The following is a 26,983-nucleotide window of genomic DNA, read 5'->3' as shown; positions in this document are numbered from 1 at the left end:
ATATATACCACAAAAATGTGTATTTACACATACACACATAAATTATGAACACCGAAACTGACAACACAACAATACTGACAACAATTAATGCATTCACGCAGAAGCAGCATCTGAAACCACATATTTTAGTATGGCTTTTGCAACATGTCAAAGGTTGCATAATGTGAAGCCCACATTTTCACACATTCCCTTCAGAAACTGCGAAAGGAAGTTAGAATGTCTGCAAAAGCAACACAGATGCTGCATCTCAGTTGTGAAGATGCTCACACATCTGCTTTGTTGAAGCAACATGGGAGAAAGGAATAAGGAGGATTTCAATGGAGGAAATAGTAGATATTAGGCTGTAAGACCAGTATTGCTTAACACCAGTCATAATTGCATCCTCCTACATATCTAATAAAGCAAATCCACTTTATGATGAAAGCAACCATGGAGGTAATTACACCGGAAGTCACCGTTTTGTCTCATTTCTATGACGGAAGTGGGCGTGAATAACAGCCACATTCAGCAGCATCACAGCACAGTAGACGTCTGTAATTAATCACTGCAACCTATTCATTTCGGATTTAAATACATGCACATCAGCTTTATTTCATCTTTATCTCAGCGAGATACAAGTAAGTGCGTTTGTATCGGCGTGCCGCCGCTTTGCGTGCTCGTGCACAGAGTGTTTGTTGTGGTAAAATTGCAGCGATCAAACGTGCTGCGGCAAGGATGCAAGAAAGATGTTTTGACCACAGCAGACATCGAAGAGCGTGCTTGCGCTGTCTAAAACAACATGGAGGAACAAAATACAGTAAAAAAAGTGGCGTCCTGCTCTGTCCATCAAAGCGAGCACAGCACGTGAAGCATGCAATGCATTTATTCTGAATGGGTTTTGTCGCTCTCGCTGGCCTGTCATCTCAAATGCATTAAAGACAGTCCTAGTGTTTGTCATATTATGCATGCAGATGTGTAATACAGCTGCAAACCATAGGTAAACCAACACACGTTCAGATAAAATGTGTAAAATAAGTGTAGTGTGCCTACGAAGTATTTGTGATCGATGTATCTAACAGAATACATTTTATGTGTTTTATAAGTATTTCTCTATATATTTCCAGCTGTTAAGAGCCCTTGGAAATATGAGCCAAACGTCAGAGCCTTCAGCCGATGCTGCTGTGACTGAAGGTTTGGACTTTTTTATTGCACTGGAAACAAATCAAAACCCCATAGTTACTGTCTTATTTGCTGTAAATCCATAATAAATTCACATGACATCTCATCCAAACCAAAAATTATTCAGACACCAGATATAATGTTTACTGCTGGGTGCCGAACACTGTAGTTCATTTATGTAAGTGAGGACAGCAAAATAAACTGTGATAAATATTTGGGACCAAAAATTATTCAGACATTTTGAAATTTGATCATTCTTTGCTTAAGTGTTTTTCTTTAATTGCTAATGTGACTTTTTGACACCACAGACTGAACAAAATTAAGCATTGCTTGGTAATTGGTCAACAAATTATTGATAGTTGTGTAAATATTGTCATTATAACAGCTGTCTGAATTTTTGGATTATTGTAAACCATTACGTACCTTTCTATCAAAGTTATCTGATATTATCAAGATGAATTTGTTCTGACAGTTTAACTCTTCAGTTTTTGTCATTTTATTACTATTTTCTAAACTGCATCGAATAAACTGTGATAGTGTAAGAAATGTTGAAGGTGTCAGAAGTGTTCGTAATCATTTTGTTTAAAGGGATAGTACACCGTTATTAGTGCTGGGAGATTACTTGCAAATTGTAGTTCATTATGTAATCTGATAGATTATAGATTAGTTTTATTACTTTTTGATTGCTTTTGATCTCCTTCATTACATATATTTGAATGGGGCTATTTTGTACCAAACTATGATATATATATTGAGAAAAAAAAAAAAAAAAAAAAATATATATATATATATATATATATATATATATATATATATAATTGTTTATTATTAACAACATTAACCCCCGGTTTTTTTATTTTTTACTTTTTAAAATAACTGCTTTCTATAAATTTTAGGATTTGCTGCTCAAAAAACATTTATTATTAGTATTATGTTAAAAACAGCTGAGTAGAATTATTTAGGTTTGTTTAATGAATAGAAAGTTCAGAAGAACAGCATTTATCTGAAATAAATCTTTTTTTAGTCTTTTGTAACATTATACATGTCTTTATTGTCACTTTTGATCAATTTAAAGCATCCTTCCTAAATGAAAGTATTAATTTCTATAATTTATTATCCCACTGATTATCCTTCAGATGTTTCTACAACTTGATTGGAGTCTGTCTGTGGTAAATTCAGTTGATTGGACATGATTTGGAAAGGCACACACCTGTCTATATAAGGTCCCACAGTTAACAGTGCATCTCAGAGCACAAACCAAGCCATGGAGGCCAAGGAATTGTCTGTAGACCTCAGAGTACAGAAAAAATTCTGCAACATTGAAGGTCCCATCCGTAAATGGAATAAGTTTGAAACCACCAGGATTCTTCCTAGAGCGATCAGGTGAGAGGGGCCTCAGTCAATGAGGTGATCAAGAACCCGGTGGTCTTTCTGAAAGAGCTCCAGCGTTTCTCTGTGGAGAGAGGAGAACCTTCCAGAAGAACAAATCTCTGCAGCACTCCACCAATTAGGCCTGTATTATACAAGCTTTTGAATGGTATAGTGTATAATGTTACTAAAAAAATTTTGTTTCAGATAAATGCTGATATTTGAATCTTTCTGTGTGCATCAAAGAAAAACTGAAAAACTGCTCAAATATTTTAAATATTTATAATAATAAAAAATGTTTCTTAAACAGCAAATCAGCATATTAAAATGATTTCTGAAGGATCATGTGACAGTGAAGACTGGAGTAAAAATGCTGAAAATTTAGCTTTGATCACAGGAATAAATTAGAAATAATAAATTTTAAAATAGTAAAAATATTTCACAATATTACTGCTTTTGCTGTACTTTAGATCAAATAAATGCAGGCTTGGTGAGCAGAAGAGACTTCTTTAAAAAAAAAAACATTTAAAAACTTTTGACTGGTAGTGTGTGATTCTTTTAAATTATGGAAATATGAACTTTTAAATCACAGAGAGACTATTTAAATATTTTAGGTTAAAGTAATGTGTGATATATATGTAAGCATGTAATCCATACAAAAGTAATGTATATCTGATTATAAGATTTTTAAAATGTAATTTAATCTAATTGCAAGTAAAATTTCTGGAGTCTGCTTATGTAATCCAAATTACATGTAACTACCCATCACTGCCCATGTTTATTCACCCTCATGTTGTTTCAAACCTGTATGGCTTATTTTCTTCTGCAGAACACAAAATGAGTTGTTTTGAGGAATGACAGCCTTTCTTTTTTTTTCATTGTATGGAAAATATTAAATGAAAGTGAATGTGGTCAACATCTCATTTTGTGATTAAATAATGGCTGATGTTTTATTTTGAGTGAACTGTCCCTTTAATTTAGTGGTTGGTATCAAGTTACCACTGTCTTGTTGTAGAAATAACCACTGTAGTAACTGTGGTATTTTGACATAAACTGTGGTAAATGACTAAGGTCAACTTGTATGTTTATTTATGAATTTTCCCACAACCATTCATGTATCCAGCTCCAGTTTCTCAAACTGAAACCAAGCAATCAACAACAGGGAAAAAACAGAACAAAAAGAAAGTGGAAGAAGTGGTAGAGGAAGAAGAAGAGGAGTATGTTGTGGAAAAGGTCCTAGATCGGCGCGTGGTGAAGGGAAAAGTGGAGTATCTCCTCAAGTGGAAAGGCTTTTCTGAGTGAGTAGCTGCAGTTAGATGTCTTGATTTTGTGTGAATATCCTAGTGTGTTCATTTATTAATTGATTTATTTTCCTCAGTGAGGACAACACCTGGGAGCCAGAGGAAAACCTAGACTGTCCTGACCTCATAGCAGAATTCCTTCAGTCACAGAAGACAGCTGAGTCTGGAGGCAAGAGGCGGGCCGAGTCAGGCGGAGATGGAAAGGAGACCAAAAAGCGCAAGGATGAGGTAAGAGCCATGAAGTTGTGAGGATCTGAGATGTCTACATCATTCCATGTCTATAAGCTGGTCAGGAAGTGTCTTTAAAACATTAGAAAACCAAAAGAACTTGAATGGGCTAAACAGTGTCTTACATGCCATCTCTCTTAATATAGCCTGAGAAACTCAGAGGTTTTGCACGTGGTTTGGATCCTGAGAGGATTATTGGTGCTACAGACTCAAGTGGAGAACTCATGTTCCTCATGAAATGGTTTGTATGGAAATTGTTACCTGTAAGAACCAAACAAGTATTGGCTTAGAGGGACAGTTCCTGAGCAGCATTAGGAGAGACTGGGGGCAATTGTAACACTACATTTCTTCAAACCGCATCTGTTTAGTATATGCTCCGTGTGAGGAAAAATACACTTTTTTTTTTTCTTTTGCTATATAAAGTTTTGATGCCTTTAAATTGAAATGTCTTTCAACTGGTTAACAGTGCACAAAAATAAAAAAATGTTAACATTTTAACTGGTAGCTACTATGCAACATTTGATCACTTCTCGGGTTGGGGGTAATTGTAACACTTAACATTTAAGATGTGTAAGAAATGCTATATATTCAAAAGTTTGGGATCAGTAAGATTTTTAATGCATTTCAAAGAAGTCTTTTCTGCTCATCAAAGCTGCGTTTATTGAAATAAAAATACAGACACATAGTGATGATACATTATTGCAGTTTAAAAATAGTGGTTTTCTATTTTAATATACTTTAAAATATAATTTATTCCTGTGAGTTGAATTTTCTGCATCATTACACAATTTTTGGAAGCTATGATACTTTTTTCAGGATTTTGAGTAAAATGTTAAAAAGAACAGAATTTATTTAAAATAGAAATCTTTTGTAACAATATACACTACCATCAGTACACTTTTTCTTTCTTTCTTTGAAAGAAATAATACTTCTATTCAGCAAGGATGTGTTAAATTGATAAAAAGTGATAGTAAAGACTTATTGTTAGAAAAGATTTCTGTTTTGAATAAATACCGTTCTTTTAACTTTTTATTCATCAAAGAATCCTGAAAAAAGTATCACAAGTTCTAAAAAAATACTAAGCAGCACAACTGTTTTCAACATTTATAATAGGTTAGCATATTATAAACGATTTCTGAAGGATTGTGTGACGCTGAAGACTGGAGTAATGGATGATGAAAATTCAGCTTTGCATTACAGAAATAAATTATATTTTAGAGTTTATTAAAATGGAAATCTGTTATTTTAAACTGCAATAATATGTATTTTTTCTGTATTTTTGATCAAATAAATGGAGCTTTAAGCATAAGGGACTTTAAAAAAACAAAAATCTTACTGATCCCAAACTTTTGAACGGCAGTGTATTTATTTAAATTTTTTTTAAATGAATAGTTTTATTCAGCAAGGATTCTTTAAAAGACAGTGAAAACATTTGTAATGTTACTAAAGATTGCTCTTTTAAAGAAATGCTCATTTTGGAAACATTAAACATTTTCGATATTGATGATAAATATTTCTTGAGCAGCAAATCCGCATATTAGAATGATTTCTGAAGAATCATGTGACACTGAAGGCTGGAGTAATAACTGCTGAAAATTAAGCTTTACCATCATGGGAATAAATTCCATGATAAAAGGAATAAATTATATGATGTTAAAAGTTTTTAAAAATAGAATAAAAATTAAAATACAAGACATGAAATTGAAAATGTTGATACATTTCTGATATATCCTATATATATCTTTATATATTTCACAATATTTATTTTGTACTATATTTTTTATTTAAATAAATGCTGCTTTTATGTCCATAAGAGACTTCTTTTAAAAATATTTTTAAAAAATAACAACCCCAGACTTTTGAATGGTAGTGTGTCTAGCTTTAGACAAGTTTTGGCAGATACTTTTATTTGTCACAAGCAAGCAAACAGTGTATTTAAGCTATATGTGGTTTATGCAGTATACAAGTTTATGCATTTCCTGCTACTTGCAATATTTTTGCTAGATTTATGTAAAATGTTTTTTACGTAAGTATTACAATTGCCCCCATTCACTGTTAAAGGAGTATTTCATCTAAAAATGAAAATTCTGTCATTTACTCTCCTTCATGTTCTATGTAACACAAAAGGAGATATAGTGTATTTTGTCCTCCTGCAGAAAAAGGAAAATCATACTGGCTTGGAATTACACGAGGATGAGTAAATGATGACAGAATATTCATTTTTAATGTGAACTATCCCTTTTAAGTGTGACCACCTAGGATTCCATTCATTTCCATTCATATGCATGTGAACGCGAGTGGAAATGCAAGCTTCATCATCCCGGATACCAAAGTTCAAGTTTGGTGAACTCCGACCTGCACATTCATACAGCAAAAAAGACCAAACATCACTGATTGATCTCATCTTAGCTCAATACTAAGAACATAAACTTGCTGTATGATCTGCAGCTTTTGAATTAAGTATTTATTAAGAACATGACATTTCTTGTTGCCAAACTTACCAAATAAATCGGGCATGCTTAAAATGCAGTCGTACTGTTATACCAAAAGATTGTTGGTATATTTTGAGTTGTGAGTTGAAGGAAAATGTAAATGTTACAATTGCCCTCGGTTTCCTCTACTGAGGAAATCCATCTCGGATGAGAAATAGCTGGTCGTTTGTTAATGTTGTCTTTTGTGTTTTTATACTTCAGGAAAAACTCTGATGAAGCTGATCTAGTACCGGCCAAAGAGGCGAATGTGAAGTGTCCGCAAGTGGTCATCTCCTTTTACGAGGAACGTCTCACCTGGCATTCATACCCCACTGAAGAGGAAGAGAAAAAGGATGACAAAAACTAAACAAACAAAAAAAAACTTGTAAGGGACAGTCAATCTCAGTCGTGGCCATTGATATGCTTATTTTGTTCTTTTAAAAAGGAAAAATGTCATCTACATAGGTTTCAGCATATTTTAGTTTGGGCACCGTTGCCATAGATGAAGCAAATAGACACTGCTGTGCTTGACAGGTGACTTTGCACATTTAATGTACTCTTCATGCATTGACGAAAACATTCAGATCATTAAACATTCACACGATTAAAATCATGCAACATTGAAGGAGAATCACAGAATCATGATACATGTGAAATAGTGTTCTTTACATGATAGAAATGTTGAACATTTCCTCCCTACCCTGTGTAGATTACAACGTTTAGTCTATCATACTGGGTCGGTTTCGTTTGATGCTGTAGCTGTCTCGAAAAACGTCCTGATGTATTCCTCAATTCTTAATTTTATGTATATATACTAATGTTAAAATATTACTGCCTTAACAGATTATTAAGAACATTACAATTTTATATATCTGTCAATGCAGGTGATCATTGAATGCATGACTGTATGCAGGCCCATGGAAAAAGAGGTTTAAGATATAGGCCTTATTTAACGTTCGGAACTGGCTTTGATACGATTGGTTTTATAAAGACATGCCAGCAGCTGTTACTCTTCAGTGTTTGTTTGCCCATGATGTGTCTGGTCTCAGCATAGGTGCTATTTGTGAGTCGGCTCCAATGGATATTAAGTCTTTCTTGACATGGTCTTGACATTTGTGTTTGTAAATATGTTTGCCATTTCCTAGCACATCGGGTATCACTGTGTACAGTCAGCTGAAGTTCGGTTTTTACTTTGATACACTTTGTCTTATTACCGTCACACAACGAAGTAGAAAAACTGTAACATTTGTTCTCCTGTAGACGTTTAACGTACGTTTTTACGTTCTGAGCTTTAACGATTGTATGCTAGTTTTGTTTAACCATGTTATTATTGCATATTATCAGAGCATTTGCCAATGAAACACCATTTTCAAAAAATAAAAATCTTTGTTGTATTTCTGTCAAAACTAGTCATACTTATTTAAGAACATTGGTCAATACTTTTCATTCTTGTAAATTACATTTTCTACATATACTAGGATTTTTTGTTGTTGTTGTTGTCAGCTGAACCCTTTTGACTTTTTTGAAGTACCCCCGATAAAGATTTTCAAAACTAAAGACCTGTTTACAGCAAGGATAATAACTATAAAGATAATGCTAAAGATACTCAATATTAAAGAATAGCAGAGTCACAGATCTTTAGATTTGCTTTCAGAACGATTTTTTCCAACTGATGAATGATAAAAACATTGACAGCCAATCAGAATCAATTCTGCAGTCATAAGCTAGAGAGTTTAAAGTGGCAGACCAGAGGGGTGTTCCATAAAACGAATTTACCAAATAAGCCAGGCTTATTTTAGTTAGTCTGACTTATTGTCATTTGATTTGGCTCAAAATAAACCAGACTAACTGAAATAAGCCTGACTTATTTGGTAAACTTGTTTTATGGAACACCCCCCAGCTCGCTCTTAACGATACATGGCTTGAAAGCAGCAGAGATTTCATTATGCCACAGTCGACCGCTTCAGCTTCTTCCTGTCCTGCGTATGTGAGGTAAAACAGCGCTGTTTATCATACTAGATGCATTTGAGTGTGTTGAAAGTTTTGTTATAATGCTACTTTGTGTGTTCATCACCTGTCTGATAAAATAAATAATATAGTAAAGTGTCTTAGGGGTTTCTATGTTTTCTACAAAATAAAACTGGAAAACCGATGGTGTGTGACGTCAATGGCAGGCGACGCAGGAGGAAACGGTCCGTGTCGCTAGACAAAATTGCTTATTTCTCTGGATTAAAACATTCTTCGAAACATTTCGATAATGTAAGTACACAAGTCAGCAAAATATATATCACGTTCTAGTGTTTTTTCGAATATTTTAATAAAAAAATCTTACATATTGTGCCTTTAAAGGTCCCATATTGTACACATTTCTGGAGGTTTATTTTAGCTGTTGATGTCCTTAAGAATATATATCTGCGGTATAAGTGCCAAAATCCATCTCAATATATTTTTACAGCTCCTTTTTTAGGAGCTCTGTCAAAAACAGGTCGATTTTGGCCCATCTAATTAATATTCATGAGTATCACTTCTGATTGGCCTGTTGTTTTCTGAGTGACGCACATCCAAGCCAACCACAAGTAACTACGGTCATGTATGCTGTAGTCTAGCCCCAGAGCCTAGCCTGCTGTGGCTTGGTGATGCTCAACAGGATATTTCAGAACGATCATTAATGTTTTTTCTTTTTCAAACACTGAATGCAGTAAGTTACGTAACTGTTGCTTTAGTAAAGCCCCTTTCACAATGCGCGCTGATTCCGGAAAATTACGGGAACGAGCGCTGTGTGAACAAAAGCCAGAACCAAATGCCATAAAGGCAGTGTTGTAGTGATGATGCACGTTACCCTGCGACTCTTCACGACGGAAAAAATACGTGCAAAGTGGAATGAAGCAGCGATCCGGGAGCTCCTCACTATCAGCGCTGAAAATCATAGTTTCAGTTTAGTGAAATGTACGCGTCGCATTACATCTCACATCCAAATGTCTTTACAGGTTGTGTGTAAAGCACACAGATTCCGGAAAGCAACTGTGAATGAACTAAATTAAACAATTCCGGAACAAATCATGGGACACATTATCTGTGTATTTTCCGGAATGGCTGTGTGAAAGAGGCTGAAGTTGACGTGCCACTGGTATTATATTAACGTTGTTCGGAAGCCTGTGCAATGACGTAGCTTTGACATCTATTGACTGAACAGGGTTTTCTCCACTTGTTTTCGTGTTGTTGTTGTTGTTGTTCAGCAATGGCATGGACGCGAAGTTGTCGAGGTTTGACAAAAGGAGGGTGGGACGCTGGTTGGTGCTGGGGGTGGTGACTGAAGGCGGTGACTGAGTAGATCGGACGTCATATTTTCACGGAAGTCACAGCGGCTTGTGAAAAGGAACGGCTACTTTATTCAGGCCATGGCTGGACTGGCCATCGGGCATACCGGGCATTTTCCCGGTGGGCCGATGGTGATTTTGTGGGCCGATGTTTTTTTTTTTTTTTTTTTTTTTTTAACGGTATAAACCAGGGCTATTCAATTGGCGGCCCGCCAATCATCTTCGTCCGGCCCGAGGGAGAAGAACGCGCAGGTGGCTTGAATTGTTTTTGCATTAATTAGTTTGTCCACTAGGCGGCATCAACAGACGGGAGATTTGACAAGCGCTTGTAAGGCTCCAGACTGTGACCAAATGGTCGCATTTTTTCTGCCGGTGCGACTAAATTTTGTGAGCGGTTGCACTGGCGCGGCCACTGAGTTACTCAACTCATAAGCGCTTTTATTTCTATTTCATATGAGAAACATAAAACGGCAAACAAAACGAAAGAGAAACCAAACGTTTATCAGCTCGGAGCGCAATGCAAACACACTTGTCCGAGCTCAGAACAGCCATTACTCGAGAACCAAAGTTAATTTCGTGACACTATTACTGCACAGTGCTTCGAGATCCAGTGAGAAGTGTTTGAATTCGCACAGAATGAATTAAGGTTGCTGCGAGATCCAGTCAGAATCATTCAGCTCAATTCTGCTCAGAATTCTGTTATAAACCACGCTGAGATAGGCTATGTCAGAAAACCAGTAGTAACGCCAACTTAATACAGTATTCATTTCAGGGTTTGTACAACCTTTTGAGAGAGAAATTCAAGCACTTTTCAATGATATTCAAGCATTTTGCACAAACATTTCTAGCACTTTAAAGCTCTTATAATCCGATTTGAATGTTATTTTGATGGCCAAAATATACTTTGTGGTAAACAAAGACTTGTGTAAAATTAAAAATACATCAAATCACAATTATAATCAGTGTATGGCAATCATAATTTATATAGTTTATGCATATACAATTTGTAGTTTATGTGAAGATTGTTTTAAAATCACCTAAATTAAAAGTTATATATTTCAGAGCCTATTAAAATGGTGAAAATATTGGCTTTCAATACTACTGTAATGTTGAATTGACATAATATGTAAAACTGAGAAAATTCATTTAATAGAGACACTAGTAGCAGTATTGATATCAATATTTTATTAATAATAGGTTACTTGGTAAAAAAAAGGTGCCATTAAACATATTTAAAATATACTTTGTTGTTTCTACCTTAATTTGGAGGTTCAGTGTGAAATTATGACAATATGTATATGTAAATATGCGATTAATCATGATTAATTACGGAAAAATGTGTGATTTAAAAAAAAAAAATTAATTGATTGACAGACAGCACTAATGTTAACCTTTTATAGATGTTGGTGTTGGTAATATTAGTTCATTTTAGTGAATATGCATTTCAATTTAATTGTATAGGCTCCCCCAGAAAGAGATCGGGACGGCCCCCACCCCCTTGGCCCCCTTCAAATTTTCAGTTCGATAATCCGGCCGTCAAATGAATCTAACTGAATAACCCTGGTATAAAATATTAAAAGGTGGTGGATTGGCCAATTGGTCATGATCGACTCTGGGCTGGACCAATTACAGCCGAGGAGGTCGGATGACCCCGCCCCCTTGCTTGGGCAACAATACCTAGTGGGCCGGTCTCTAGTCAAAATGCCCGGGCCGATTTTTTGTCCCAGTCAAGCCCTGATTCAGGCTGTGTGCAGTTTGCTGTGGACTGACTGTTTTGAAACTTATATGGTAGTTACATAACCCCTAGACCTCAGTTATCATGAAAAAAGCCAGGAAATTTCGATTTTGACAATATGGGACCTTTAACACATGCAGGTAAAAAAGTATTCATCAAAAGATTTCATCTTTGCTAGTGTTTTTTTTTTAGTTTTTATTTTAAAACAATTAGGGGTTCAAGTGCAGTGCTGTAACCCTATTGTTATTGTTAAAATGGCCAAGGATCAGCAATATCCACATAAAACTGATCAGGCAGACCAAACCGTAAGTCATAGAGACTTGAAACTTAGAGGGATGGTAGTACTCATACGGTCTAAAACGTTTATTCCAATTAGCCTGACGGGGGAATTACAGCGATCAAAAGTACGAAATCGCTCATAACATAACTGTTCGTCGCAGGTTCAAGTGTCGTTGGAGCCCTTGGCTCACGCCAGACAAAACTCACACCTCAGTGAAATTTTCAGGTATTTCAGATTTTTTTAAAAACCTACTTTTGCAAACTAGTCCTAGATTTTTCGCCTCATCAGAGCCAAACCACTGCATTAAGATTCTCTGGAGAGTGTCAATATTTATCAAAAAAGGTTGAACTTTCGACTCACAGTTGCAAAGAGACGCCAAAGTGTTCGAATTGTTGGCAGGCCCGATTTTTCAAAGCGATATATATAATGATTGTATATATAGCCTACACATGATATTCGTATCACACAATAGACCTCCTCATTCCGAATTACTTTACCTCTAGGACCACTGCTGTCGTTTGTTAAATGATTGGGAAAATGTAACAAAAAAGAAACTTTTGCAAACTAGGTTTTTCACTTGATCAGAACCAAACCAGTGCAGGAATGTTCTCCGTAGATTGAATGTCAATAATTATCACACACAAAGGGACATATCTCCAAAAAGTAAGTTTTTGAAGTTTGAGCACCTATTAGACCAGGTTAATAGAGGTTGATCGTAACAAAACTTGGTGGGCCTGTTTGACTGACAGTCTTAAAGGCCTGTGAGAAATTTGAAAGAAATCTGCCTCATCATCACAAAGGGACACCAAAATGTCTGAAAGGGGCAGGGCCACTTTTGCTAAAAAGGCTATAACTTCTAAGCGGAAAGAGATATCTTTGCAAACTCAGAGCACGTATATAAAAGCTGAATCTGAGGTCACGTGAAAAAAGTTGCAAAGTTTGGACACTTGGTGGCGCTATAAGCGAAAAAAAAAAAACATAAAATTGGTTATAAATATGCAATCGTTTGTCCTATCAACATGATAATCAGTACGCTCCGTCTTGGTCCACAGTGCCACAAGCTTCTATAAGAACATGTGCATATCTCAAAAAACAAAGTTTTAGAAGTTTGAGAACCCTGTTAGACAACTGAACAAAACGTTTGACTCATGACCTCTCAAAGGCCTGTGAGAAATTTAAAAGAAACTGACCACTGGGAGGCGATATCATATTTTTCAAGGGCATAAACGATTGTATATTGTGTGGTTTTTCACACATACACACAATATTAATATTGTATGATAGACCTCCTCATTACGAACAACTTTGCCTCTAGAACCATTGCTGTCAATCAAATTGTTTGTTAAATAATTGAGAAAATGTAAAAAACCTGCTTTTGTGAACTAGTCCTAGGTTTTCCATTCATTCTGGAAAAAAACACTGCAGTCCAGTTCTCTGGACTCTCTTTAATTTACCCTTTGGGAAGCTATAACGGGGTCGTTTAGAAAAGGGGTCTGTTCAAATATACCCAAAAGCCTATAAAACCTACACCAAAACTCAAAACTTCACGAAACCTGCTAAGCACATGCCACAGGCTATTCTAAACAAGCATGCAAAGTTTTAGGGAGATCGGAGCAGAACTGGCGCTGACAGTCAAAAACATCATATTTCTATTCATTACCTGGATTGGACATAAATGCTTTTTATCATTGATTTAGGTGGTTACAGGCTTTCTAAATAATTTCTGTCATGTTCATGTGCTTAAATGCCTTAAAGTGCTTGAACCCAGGTAATTGCTGCTTGCAGCTATATTTTAATTTTGCATTTTTATTACACTACTAACTACCATTTAAAAGTTTGGGGTCAGCAAGATTTTTTTTAAAAAAGAAATTAATATTTTAATTCAGCAAGTATGTCACCTTTGTGACTGGCTCTCACAAAGGTATTTAGAATATTACAAAGGATTTGTTTTAAATAAATGCTGTTCTTTTGAACATTATATTGATTATATTCTCTTATAAAATATTATGCAGCACAATTATTTTCAACATTGATAAGAAATGGTCCTTGAGCACTTCTAAAGGATCATGTGAAAAAATTAAATGACATTTTGATGATGTAATATTTCACATTATTACTGTTTTTAGTGATTTTGATTAGATCATTTAAGACTTAGTGAACAAAAGAGACTTAAAAAACATTAAAAATTCTAACTGAGCCCAACATTTCGAAAAGTAGTTTAGATTTCAAACATGAAAATTACATAAGAAGTGAAAACTAGTTTATTTATAGTACGTTAATTTATATTAACCTAGAATTGCAATGTTAACTAAAAACAAATCACAAATTAAGCTGAACTTAATAACGTGTTTCCCAAAAAAGAGTACCATTTTACCAAGCATTAAACAGTGAGCAGCACACTGAAGCTGATATAAGCAAAAACAGAGCTCCGCCAGCAATAAAGACAACATAATTCATATTTATATAACTATCAGGGGAGTTTTAGCAGTATTACTAAATCCTCTGACAGTTTTATTTTTTTAATTCATTTTATTTTGCCATTCGTTTACAATCACAAATCTTCTCACTTTAAAAAAAAAAAAAAAGGAAAACCAAGGAAATGAAACAAATGTTTATTATAATTAATAAAAGAACAATTCCAGATTGCCAGCAAATCTCTCAACACAAATCATATAGGAATACTCTGAACAGGCAAATTCAAAGAAGGTGCAAAAACGCCTGGCTAAACCAAGCAATTAGGACAAGAGACATACAGAACACAAAAATATTTACAAACCGAACAAGACGAACGAAAAAAACAACAGTGCTTAATGGCAAGTAGTAATGACATTGCAAGTGGGATCCAAGATGAATGAATCGTTTGTCTTTTTTCATTATGTCTACCCCAGCTACGCTAAGTATTTGTAACCAGTAACATAAAGATTGTCTCTATTCCTTTTCGGAGACAAAAAATTACCATGTCTTGCATATTTATTCATGTCACACCAAAACGGACACTGACTGTGCCTCATGGTGCTATACGAACGGTGTAGATGGAAACGACAGAGACAGAAGATGAAGATGAACAACATGTAAATTAGACATTCACACCAGTGTTACTGTTTTTTTTTTTCTACCCATTCATTGATATGTCAGTGTATAAGGTCAGCTGTATCATCAGGCTGCAGTAAAGCACGATCCAGTTGGTTATTGGCACAAGCTTAACCGCTTTAATTTGCCAGGAGACCATTCATGGCTTCACTCGAGTAGCAATGAAGGTACTTTTCCTAAAAGTAGTGTATTGGGTAAACAGAAAAAAAAGTCAGGTTCACGTCACATCAAAGCTAAGACACTGACCCAGCTAATGAGAAGTTGTAGTTTAAATGTAACGATGACCTACACCTGCTACTACTTGTATATTCTGGTGAGAATTTTATTCCGTTGTTAAATGAGACAGTACAACTGTAACAAAAGCTTCTTGTAATGTTCCTCCACTCCAGTAGCAACAAAGGCTAAACATTATGAACTCAGCCACATAATTCAGGAGCAAACTGCACTGATGCCACTCAGGTGTCCATGTCTGATGGCTTATTAAAAAGTTTATGCACATGGGAGAGCGTTACATTAAAAGCTGACAGGAAGGCCTGACAGACCCTTTCCCCCAGCAGAAGAGGAAAAAAGCTTATAGGCAAACTACAGTGTTGATTTACAGTGCTGAAAAGGGTACAGAAGCTGATTTATTAGTAATAATGCAGTGTTTCCATCCTCCAAGTCAAAGCTAAATTCAAACTCACTCTTTAGCGCTATTTGTTTCGCCGTCCAAGTTCCTTGGCAAATGGCATTGAGCCTCCAGAGAAATTTCAGGTGAACTTATTTTGTTTCAAGTGAAAACGTGAATTTGGATCCACGGAGTGACCTGTATGATTCGTTATGGGAACAACACAACGGCACAACACAACCTTTGGTTAGTATTGGCATGCCTGTAGTTTCTTTTGGCTTCACTTCTAGCGTTCCGTAGACTCTTTTTCTACCAACTCTCAGGGGCTCTTCCTCACCCACCAATGAAATCCCAGGGTACAAACACACAGCACGGGCTAATGCTGAAAAGGTAACATTTTTGCATCCTCATGGTCAACTTCATCTTAGTATGGTGTATTATGTCATCGACTACATTTTGGGAGCATTACCGAACAGTTCTTTCAATTAAGAACATTTTGTTGGTGTCCTCCGTGACCTCACGTTCTTGAGAGTTCTTTCAGCTAACATCTGAAAGCATCCCGTTCGCTCGCATCTTTCTGTACATCAATGAATAATCAGTACTACATAAAGCACGTCTGCTTTAATGCCGCTTTCAGGAGAAAACTTCTGAACCGAAAAGGAACAAAGAAAACCCAATGCAGGAAGAGTTATCAATGATGCAATTTTCGTCTCCTCGCTAGGATCGTTTCAAAGAAAAAGGCTTCCCTTGCCTTTCGAAATACTTTGTATGGTAGTGCCTTTGCGGAAAATAAAAGAGCAACAGTCGGAGTTCCTCACTTCTTTTTGTCCTTCTGCTTCTTGTCAGGCTTGTTGCTTTGTTCTGCGGTCATGTTACGAGGCATGAGGAGAACGCCATCAGGGCCGTAGTGTAGAAAGTACTCGCTGGGCGAGTAGGGTCTGCCTTCCTCGTCCCGCAGCTGTGCAAACAATTCCTGGGAAAGGTTTTGAACCTTTTGCTTCGTCTGTCTGATGCACTTACAGTACTCCATCTTCTCCTTCAGCAGCTGAGTCTTTTCACGTTGCAGGTCTTGCACGCCTTGCTCGAGTTTGATAATGGTGTCTAGCTTGCGTTTGCGGCAGTTTTGTGCCGCCATTTTGTTCTTTCCACGGCGGCGGATGTCGCGAATGAGCGAGAGCTGGTCCTCATTGAGATGGTGCTTGGCCAGAAGCTCGTTGAACTCCTCAACGGGGAGGTTAATGATCTTCTCATTGGAGAATGGTATGTCCATGGCTCTCGCCCTGCGTTCATCACGGCTAGACTGCCTGTCAATGCAGTCTTGTGGTGGCTGGAGCTTGGTCTGCTGCATTTGCTTGTCTCTGCCTTTCTTGCTGCAGGATGCAGACAGCTGAGAGCGCTCAGAGTAGGATGATGCCAGTGGTAGATTGTAGGTGTGGTTGTGATTGACACTTTCCAACTGCGGTATGCCATGGAACTGAGATGGATCTTGGTAGCTCATGCGGCACAACTTGCTATACTCTGGTTGGTAGCCGCCGACGGCTCCTTCCTCCGCTTCTGCTGTGGCTGCCTCCGAATCGGTGCTGTACCCCACAGCGCCTTCCTCTGAGAACGTCGCAGAGGTGGATGAAGACGATGCGGCTGATGAGCAGGATGTCTCCGAGTTGCTAGGAGAGGCTGGGCTATGGCTGGAGTCCAGTGAAAGACCTGAGTCTGAATCGAGCTCATCCTCGAGCTGAGAAGCCTGGTCTTGGCTGAAACCCTCTTCCATTGCAAGGTCTAGGAGGCTGATTTCATCCAGCATGGACTCTTCCAGCAGGCTGGAGAATGGATCTGGCAGCACCGGAGTGGTGGTTAAGTTTGAAGTGCTGTTTAGAGGTGGTGGGAGAAAGATTCCGGTTAAGTTAGTAGCTCCGATGGTTGAATTGATGTTGGAGGAGTTGCTCGAAGACAGCCTGACTAAGGTAGGGCGCTGTACTCCGGTGGAATCCAGCTCGGGGTTGAAGAGTGTGGGGAAGTCTTGGCTGCAGCTGGGAAGTGAAGCCTGGTGGAGACTAACATCCTGGTTAATGAGAGTGGACTGTGGGAGTCCAAAACTTGCTATTGTGGCTGATTCGGTGCTGCTGGCATTGTTGTTATTGGGGTCGTTATTCATGGTGACATTTACTGCAGTATTGTTGACCTCCATGTCCTAAGAAAAGAGGTAAAGAATATTTGACAGGGTTTAGTGGTGTAATGCATATTACTATATTTAAATAAATATTTAATTTCATTTTACACAAATAATGCTTGGATACACTTGGATAATAAAAATTCAGTTCAATATTTTTTGGGGAGGGGATCAGAGTGATAACAGTGTTGAGTAGGGCTGCCACTAACGACTATTTTTATACCGATTAATCTATAGACTAATCTATCGATTAATCGATTCATCTAAAGGACTAATTTCCCCCACAAAAAATCAACAATTTTACTTAAGAACATTTTATTTTTAATAAAATAAATTAATTGAAGATGCTTATTGATTTAAATGGAATCCAGAAATCAACTGAATTTGGAAATAAAATGGATTTCATATTTCTATAATTATAATAACTTTTTTTGTGGTAATGAAAATAGATGTAAGTAAACAATAGCCTTTATTGCTTAATATACATATAGTAAAGAAATAAGGCAATAATAATTAGTTCAAATAAAGAATCAAAAGCATGAAATCATGTATTTCATTGCACAAAACTGGAACAGCATACTGTGAACAGTAGGGGTGCAAATCGGAGCCTTTAAGATGATTCGATACGATACCGATTTCTTAAGCCAACGATTCGATTATTTTCGATACTTCAGAATTCCCTGTGATACGATGCGATTCGATCCGATTCAATACTAGATATTTTTACATGATATCTATTAAGTTTCAAATAAATCAACAAAAATAGTAAATAATTTGCCTTTTATTGAGAATACAGAAATATTCTATTCACATAATGTGTATGTTACACTATAGCAGTTGTGCTCAATGTACTGCAAATAGAACAGCAAATATAACAATTACTGCATCTACAAAGTGCAGTCAGATAAATTGTAATAAGAACAAAATAAAAAAATAAAGTCTAATGCTTATAGTGCAGGTCTACTATGGCCAATTAGCCTATTCACTGTTTAAAAAAATGTTTCTTTTATACAAAATTGGTTACATTTTGAAAATACAATTTGCATTTTATTAAGAGGTAATGGTCACACATCCTCTGCAGTAGATGAACTGCAAATAGATTTCAGCCAGAAATCTTGGTGTAATCTTTGATGACCAATTGACTTTTAAAGACCACATAGCTAAAACTGCTCGATCCTGCAGGTTTGCATTGCACAACATCAGAAAGATCAGGCCCTTCCTAACAGAGCATGCTGCACAACTCCTCGTACAGGCCCTTGTCATTTCCAGGCTGGACTACTGCAATGCTCTTTTAGCTGGTCTTCCAGCATGTACAATCCGGCCTCTACAAATGATTCAGAATGCAGCAGCACGGCTCGTCTTCAATGAGCCCAAGAAGGCCCATGTCACACCTCTCTTCATATCCCTGCACTGGCTACCGGTTACAGCACGCATCAAATTCAAGACACTGATGCTGGCCTATAGGACAGCCACCGGCTCATCACCTGCCTACCTCCATTCACTACTTCGCATCTACACTCCCTCCAGAAGTCTGAGATCCTCTAGTGAAAGACGCCTTATTGTACCACCACAGAGAGGCACGAAATCACTTTCCAAAACATTCTCCTTCAACGTCCCTGCCTGGTGGAATGATCTTCCCACCCCCATCCGGAACGCAGACTCCATTACTGTCTTCAAGCGACTGCTGAAAACCCATCTTTTTCGACACTATCTGACTCAATAAAAAAAAAAATTCTTCTCCTCTCTTTCCTGATCTTCCCTTTCTAGCCCATACTCATCTAACAACGCCTGTCATATGGTATTTTTGAGCACTTCCTATGTCGATCTGCCTCCTTAGGATGAATCACTTGTTGTATTCCCAATTGTAAGTCGCTTTGGATAAAAGCGTCTGCTAAATGAATAAATGTAAATGTAAATGTAAGAACACTACTCCACAAAATCAGTTAAGTGCAATAATAACAAAAAGTAAGTAGGACATAAGCCTACAGGAGTGTGTAACATTTCACTTTCATTGCCAGCTCGCTCTGGCAGTTCCATCGCTCTTGAAAGTCAGACAACAATGTGAGGTGTGTGAACATGAACAACATAGATAAGGTGCGTTCCATTCGACTGTAAGTGGACTGCGAAGTGGACTTCACAGGGTATTCCGCCATCTTAAGTGAGATTCCAAACCGAAGGGAGCGAACATGTTCAGTTCGAAGGGCACTGCGAACGGCATAGGGAATAAGGGAACATCGGTACTTCACTTCACAGGAAGTGGACGGGGAAAACTACCCAACTGTCATTGCGCACCGCGTCACTAGTTAGAAGTAATGATGGAGCAGAGCCGTTGGAGTTTTTTAAAGGCTCTGCAATGGAGCGGTTGCAATAAATGTTATTATTATTATACAAATTAGAGTGTTTATGAATGGTTATGGCGATTCATGTTACATTTGCATATTGTATTTTATGAATGAAAGTAAAACCCGCAAGGTGAGGCTCTATCATGTTTTATTTTGTTTTATTTAACATTACCACAAGATACTTAAATATAGGCTGCGTGTTGGAAAGAAAGTGCGCGAGATAAGACCACTACAATCTATTAACGGTCTAAACATATACATTTTGACTATATTTATTATATACATAAGTTTATATGTATTTTATATGTATTTAAATTTGAAAGTAAAATAAATTACAATATTTATTTATGTTATATCATAAAATGCGTGACCCTGCCGTTGATTTGCTTTGATGACGTTCCAGGGTATTCCAAATGAGCGATTATTGTCAGCGAAGTCCACTTCAACGGATATACCGTGCTAAGGGAGTAAGGAGCAGTGAACACTGCGTAAGAACCCTGTCGATCGGAACGCACCTATAGACTGTCAAACGTAAGTAACGCATGTGAAGCAGTGTGAAGTAGAAGACAATAATGAGGTTAGCGCCACCCGCAGCTTAGGAGTAGGTAGTACGTTTACGTCGGAGCCATAGACAGTAAAAGAAAGGTCGGAACGGATGCTAAAAATAGACAGGTGAACAAACAGGCGTCAAAATAAACACATTAATCGATACTCTTGCAGACGAATCGATGCATTGAATCGTTGGCTGCATAATCGATGCATCGATACGAATCGATCAATATTTACACCCCTAGTGAACAGAGCTGCTGTGAGACGCACGTAAATAACTGACGCACATATTAAACCTGTATCGAATATATTTATTTAACTGAATCGTAGTGTTTGTGAATTCACAATTATGCTTAATTATGATTTAATATATAATGCAGAATATATAATGTATAATAATGTGTTATAATAGTATAATAATCTGTTTCATGGATTCTCTTCTGTGAAATGTGCCACTTAGTGTATTTTGACGGTTTCTTGATGTGGGCAAAACAAAATCGATTAGAATCGACAAATCGCGACAGCCCTAGTTTTGAGAGATCATCATTAAAAAAAAAGTCTGATTAAAGGAATGGATATTAAATGGATTGGCATCATACTTCTAAAATAGAAAAATCTATTTTAACTGGTTATTAGTATTCGAAAACATTTCTGCCAAGTCAAAGTCATAAAGTAAGACCAACATAAAACAGGAAATTATATCATATAACATATAAGATCCCTAGAGAACCTCATGATGCTGTGTCAAGGTCAATTTAGACTTTTATAGACCAATGCAGGGTTAGTTAAGGTTATATACTCTCATGTTATTCCCCTAAAGACTGGGGATATATTCAAATATATATGTATATTTTAAATAATAATTGAAGATGATGAAAATGCATACACTCACTATTCAAGCTTTAAGGAAAATTCCCCTAAAGATTGGGGATATTGGGGATAAAAGGAAAATGTGTTATTACTTTTACTCAATGGATACACCACATTTATTTCATTTTTTTTAAAAAAAATATGGAAATGATATAAAATTCAAAAGCATATTCTTATATCCTTTAAAAATTACTTTTAATTTGACGCTATTTTAAGCCATAAATGATATGTCTATATATGCCCTTCATCGACTTTGAATGCAATAAATATACAAACCTGCAGTTCCATTATGGACATTATGTCCTGCCACTGTTGCTCCAGGTCTAGTGGTGTATCAGACTGTGACAGAGGGGCTTGTAAAGGGATCCCTTGTGATGTTGAAGGCGTTTCCTCGTTTGTAGCTCTCAGCTGCGAGGTGGATCCAGTGGCCTGGAACTAAAAAGAGAGCAAAAAAAAGGTAAAATGACAATCAAATAAAAAATGCAGTTTTAATCCAAACCATAGCATGAATTTTACTGTCGCTACCTCTGGCTCTTCTCCAAATGGAAAGGTCGCCTCCAGAAGCCTCAGACATTCCTGCAGGGATAATGAAGTCTGAGCACCAAGACTGGTAAGCTAGGAAACACGACAAGAAAAGTCCATGTAATTGCAAGGCTGACTGAAATTCACTTCTACAGCTCACCAGCCTTTTAGAATAATCTAAAAGCATTGTTAACCAAAACCTCACTGTGCTCCTCACACCTTCCTGTAATCCTAGCACATACCTCCACAGGTATGCTCTCTCCTGTCTCTCCATCAACATGAGTTAGGCTCTGCACTGCTCGGAGATTAAGTCCATTTCTCCAGCTTTCCTCTCTTCCACCTGCCTCCTCGTTCTCTTCATTAGGTTTATCAGCCTCACTCTCCTTCTGCCGACTGCTATAGTTAAATACTTCTCGGCCAGCACCAAGGTCAATATCCTGCCTCCATAGGATGTCTATGAGGTCAATGTCCTAGAAATATATTCATTAAAGGGGAGTGTCATAAAAGGTCAGATAAGGTTAGATAATTACAATTAAAGGATTAGTTCACTTCCAGAACAAAAAAAAATTACAGATAATTTACTCACCCTCTTATCATCCAAGATGTTCATGTCTTTCTTTCTTCAGTCATGAAGAAATTATGTTTTCTGAGGAAAACATTTCAGGAATTTTAAATGGTGCCCACGAGTTTGAACTTCCAAAATGCAGTTTAAATGCAGTTTCATAAGGGCTCTAAACGATCCCAGCCGAAGAAGAAGGGTCTTATCTAGCGACACGATTGGTTATTTTCTAAAACAATGTACAATTTATATACTTTTTAACTTCAAATGCTCATCTTGTCTAGCTCTGTGATGCACATGCGTACTCTGTGCACTCTGGTGCAAAAACAGCAATATAGGACGATTTTGAAGTTGGAGTAGAAAATGAGATGGGAGTTTTTCAACACTGCAGAGCAAGCCAAGATAAGCATTTGTGGTTAAAAAGTGTCTAATTTTTTTAAAATAACCAATCGTTTCACTAGATAAGGCCCTTCTTCCTCAGCTGGGATCATTTAAAGCAGCGTTTAAACTGCATTTTGAAAGCTCAAACTCACAGGCACCATAAATGTCCAGCATATGGAGAAAATTCCTGAAATGTTTTCCTCAAAAAAACATAATTTTTTATGATGGAAGAAAGAAATACATGAACATCTTGGATAACAAGGGGATGAGAAAATTATCTGTAAATTTTTGTTCTGAAAGTGAACTAATCCTTCAATGAGTGACACAATGCCAATTCGTCAGCTCTTATTTGACCAACTGTCCCAAGCATATATTCACAAATATAAAACCTCTCCTCTCAGAAACCACAAGAGTAGATGACCTCTACTACTACTACTATAATCTCTATTTGATTCAGTGCAGTATTTGTCTCCACATGTCAAAGCTCTGACATTGCTAGATTAGATTGTTATTGTTAATGTTACTGTAAGCCTAGAAACATTAACATTAGCACAGGTTTAAGAGGTAGACAGCTCTACCGATGAGACCACACCCTGTCCAGCCACTATTGTAAGGCTCATAATGTACAGTAAGATTACTACTAGCTCAACGCTCTTAATAGCCACTATGCAATACGCTTAATCTAATAGCTGGAGATAATAGCATAACACGGTTCTCTCTTTGAAGAAATCAAATATGAACCAATGTCAATCTAATTACAGTAGGCTAAGCTAAAAACACACAGCTACTGTACCTCTTTGGAGAGGTCGTCGTTGCTCTCTCTCTCCCCTTGCTCCTGACTGTCCTCAGGGGCCACGGCTCCCAGGCTGTCCTCTCCGCTGAGGCTGTAAGTGGTCTCAGAAGCACCGCCAGCCCCTCTCATGGCCGAGGCTTCGGAGTTGTTCACGTCCTCCAGGCTGCCCCCATTGTCCAAGGCAATGCTGGGGCCGGACTGACTGGTTGCCGAAACCACAGTCTCAGGGTCACGATGAACCAGCCAGGCACTCAGCTCGGTGCTAGGCACGCGCAGATGATCCAGGGAGCGCACCTGGTTCAGAAGCCGACGGGTGGCGAAAAAATGGTCCAGGTCCACGCTTTTAGGATGGATCCCATAGCCGTCCAGGGTGTTACGGAGATTGTGGAACTGCGTCTGGGTGTAGGCCGAGCTGGGGCCCAGGATGATCTCACGGAGTGGGGGGAGCTGATTGTTTAAGTAAGTGTCCAAGTCCAGCCGTACCCCGATTAGACTCAGGAGGATAGTGAACTGAATAAGACCCTCTGTGAAGTACTTTTTCAAGTAAAGCATTTCTTTGCAAAGGAACAAAAAAGAAAAAAGGAACTAAAAAGCAAAAACTAAAAAAAAAAAAAATCACATACAAATGTCAAACCCACTTAAGGTTATGGTCAGCCTTGCATATGATAGAAAATCCAAAGCAGACATAAGATAAAAGGATGCTCGCTTTGTTTCACAGTCATGTGCTTCTAACAAAACACAACTAAAGGTGAAGATAAGTCCTCTTTTGTTGTCTCTGAAGAAAGTTTTTCACCCAAAGCTTTTATATTCGTAAGCATGCACTTTCAAAGTTCGCCAAGCCTGCACAGAAAGAAAAGAAGAAAATTAATGAAAATTTGACATCAATATTATTGCATCATAACCTTATAATACACAAAATAACTTTCAACATTCTAATGTTTAAAGGAAGCACATCAGATACCACAACATAGTTTTTGCAGCACAACCTAATTATAATAATACACTGACAATTTACACTCTTACTATGAAACTGTTATTATAAAACATTAATGACCTCCCACCACATACACCCACCTTATTATCACACCCACATCAATCCATCTATTCCTGTAACCCTCTAATAACCACAAGTACGCAACGGAATCGCGCATATTCGCCACTAGAAATTGAAGATATGTCATTCACTGCCTACTTTCATCTCCTCCTCCTTAAACCTCATCTAAAAACAATTTACTTGCCCAAGCAGTGTGAAGTATTGACCCCTTACACTTCCGCTATCATAGCCCAGCAGCCCGTTAGCAACAAGTGGCGCAACAGCCTGTGATTGGCTAAGATGCCTGTCACTCATTTCTTCTCCGCGCTACAGCCAATAAGAAGGCGGGCCCTGGCGGGGTTCTACCGGGGACGTTGAATTACTAATAACAACTTTTATTAAATACACAGTTCTTGTCAGTTGCTTAAACCTAACCGTTCCAAACGGTTCCTTCAGTTCAAGCACAACTGTCTTATGCACGTTCAGGCGCCGCGCTGACAAACACTCCCACATTCGCAATTTCGAAAGCTATAGCTAACTTAGCCCGCTAGCATAGCATCAAAATAGTCCGTTTTCATACTTACTCAGGAAGAGTTTACTGACAAATGACCCCGAAAGCCTCTATATGCATACACAGCCACTGTCATCAGTCACTTCCAACTAACTACGCACTTATTCCCTTAGATCTCTATGTGGTTGTCACTCCCCTCTCGCTTTGAATGGCCCACCATGACTTGCAGAATTTCCTCTTGCCGACAACTTGGCTGAAACTGAGGCGCTGAAACATGCTGCCACTGCGCACGCGTAGAATATTCTAGTGCACATACGGGATGAGATCATTCATCAAAATTCCCCGTTGTATACAAACCTATAAATAAGATTTTTTTTTAAATAACATAATTTAATTAGTCTATTAGTTGTCCTGCCTTTTTTACTCTCTTTTTTGATGAGCTCCGTGTATAATATTGGCAATATTTAAAATATTCGAAAATGGTACAGTATTGAAAGCCACGATATCATTCACGACAATAACTAATAACGTCAGAGAGAAATGACCGAGACAAATTAATTAGCTAGTTGTCACACTTTTTTCTCCACTTACTATTTCTTAGCGTAGGCTCATTTTTTAAAGTCAAATTTTACATTGGTACACGAAGTCTAGACTACAAAACGGTTTAACTATTTCTGTTGTCGTTAGAAAAATGCATAGTGTTCATTTCTACATTTATTGACCTCACTGACTCTCAGTGTTGGGTAATGAATTACAAGTAACGCGAGTTACGTAGGCCTACTCAGATTACGGTTTGAAGTAACTGTAAAGTAACGCATTACTTTTAAATTTACAACGAGTTACTTTTTAAAAACGTACCGCCAGCTATACTTTGTTTTTCCATTTATTTACTGACATCTCTCCATGTTGAGAGAAATTGGGAGGTGAGGCACTTCCTCCAACCTGAGGCTTATTAATTCCACTTTTGGTGTAAAAGAGTATTTACAGTTGCTGGAAATATGTTTTTTTTTTTTTTTTTTTGTTATCAATAATCAAATCAGCAAGCCCAGCAAAGGTGACAAAAAGAAACGTAAGTAACGTAGCGTATTCCTTTCCATAAAGAGTGACTAACGCAAGTAGTTACTTTTTTATGGAGTAACACGATATTGTAACGCATTACTTTCCATAAAGAGTAACGCAATTAGTTACTTTATATATAACATTTTTTTTTTGTTATTAATCAAATCAGCAAGCCCAGCACAGGTGACAATAAGTAACATAGCACATTGCTTTCCATAAAGAGTAACTAAGTAACGCAGTTACTCAACTCAATATTGCAATGCATTACTTTTAAAATTAACTTTTCCCAACACTGCTGACTCCTGATTGTCCACGTAGAGTAAGCTGTCACAATAATGTGACCAGCCATTAAATAAATAGACTGTTATAGGCTTTTCATCAACATATCAACAATTATGTAGCACACAAAATAGCAACCAGATAAAAGCAACTTATGTTGCCGTAAATATTGTAGTTAATTCGTTGTATTAAATTATACCACTTTGAACAACTTGGCACAATAAAATACTTTACAATAAAATGCGTTTACTTATAGCCACTAGATGGCGCTCATTGAACGTGTTTATGGTGTTTGACAGGCCAGAGGTCGGTTGTGCTCTATAAAAGGGTTCAAGACTGTAATACCTTCCTCATGATTAATTT

At 37.3% G+C, this 26,983-nt stretch overlaps 2 protein-coding genes across 3 annotated transcripts; one reads left to right on the top strand and one right to left on the bottom strand.

The window, feature by feature from the left end:
- The first annotated feature begins 481 nt into the window (after positions 1-481).
- Positions 482-7,920, top strand: cbx1b (chromobox homolog 1b (HP1 beta homolog Drosophila)). Its single transcript, XM_073828121.1, has 6 exons — positions 482-617; positions 1,104-1,170; positions 3,650-3,824; positions 3,905-4,055; positions 4,202-4,296; positions 6,749-7,920. Exons 2-6 carry the CDS (start codon positions 1,125-1,127, stop codon positions 6,891-6,893), a joined length of 612 nt encoding a protein of 203 aa, XP_073684222.1. The 5' UTR covers positions 482-617; positions 1,104-1,124; the 3' UTR covers positions 6,894-7,920.
- A 6,534-nt stretch (positions 7,921-14,454) lies between these two features.
- nfe2l1b (nfe2 like bZIP transcription factor 1b) lies at positions 14,455-25,550 on the bottom strand. 2 transcript variants are annotated; one of them, XM_073828541.1, is made up of 6 exons: positions 25,356-25,550; positions 23,739-24,578; positions 22,248-22,475; positions 22,009-22,098; positions 21,760-21,918; positions 14,455-17,743 (listed from the first exon to the last, which is right to left on the bottom strand). In XM_073828541.1, exons 2-6 carry the CDS (start codon positions 24,288-24,290, stop codon positions 16,370-16,372), a joined length of 2,403 nt encoding a protein of 800 aa, XP_073684642.1. In that variant the 5' UTR covers positions 24,291-24,578; positions 25,356-25,550; the 3' UTR covers positions 14,455-16,369. The 2 variants fall into 2 exon arrangements, with proteins under 2 accessions (XP_073684642.1, XP_073684643.1); XM_073828542.1 differs by lacking the exon at positions 22,248-22,475.
- Between the last annotated feature and the right edge of the window lie 1,433 nt (positions 25,551-26,983).

Source organism: Garra rufa, chromosome 22, assembly GCF_049309525.1.
Source record: "Garra rufa chromosome 22, GarRuf1.0, whole genome shotgun sequence".
NCBI classification, from domain to species: Eukaryota; Metazoa; Chordata; class Actinopteri; order Cypriniformes; family Cyprinidae; genus Garra; species Garra rufa.
The sequence above is the reverse complement of the archived record's forward strand: the minus strand, read 5'-3'. Positions and strand labels throughout refer to the sequence as shown.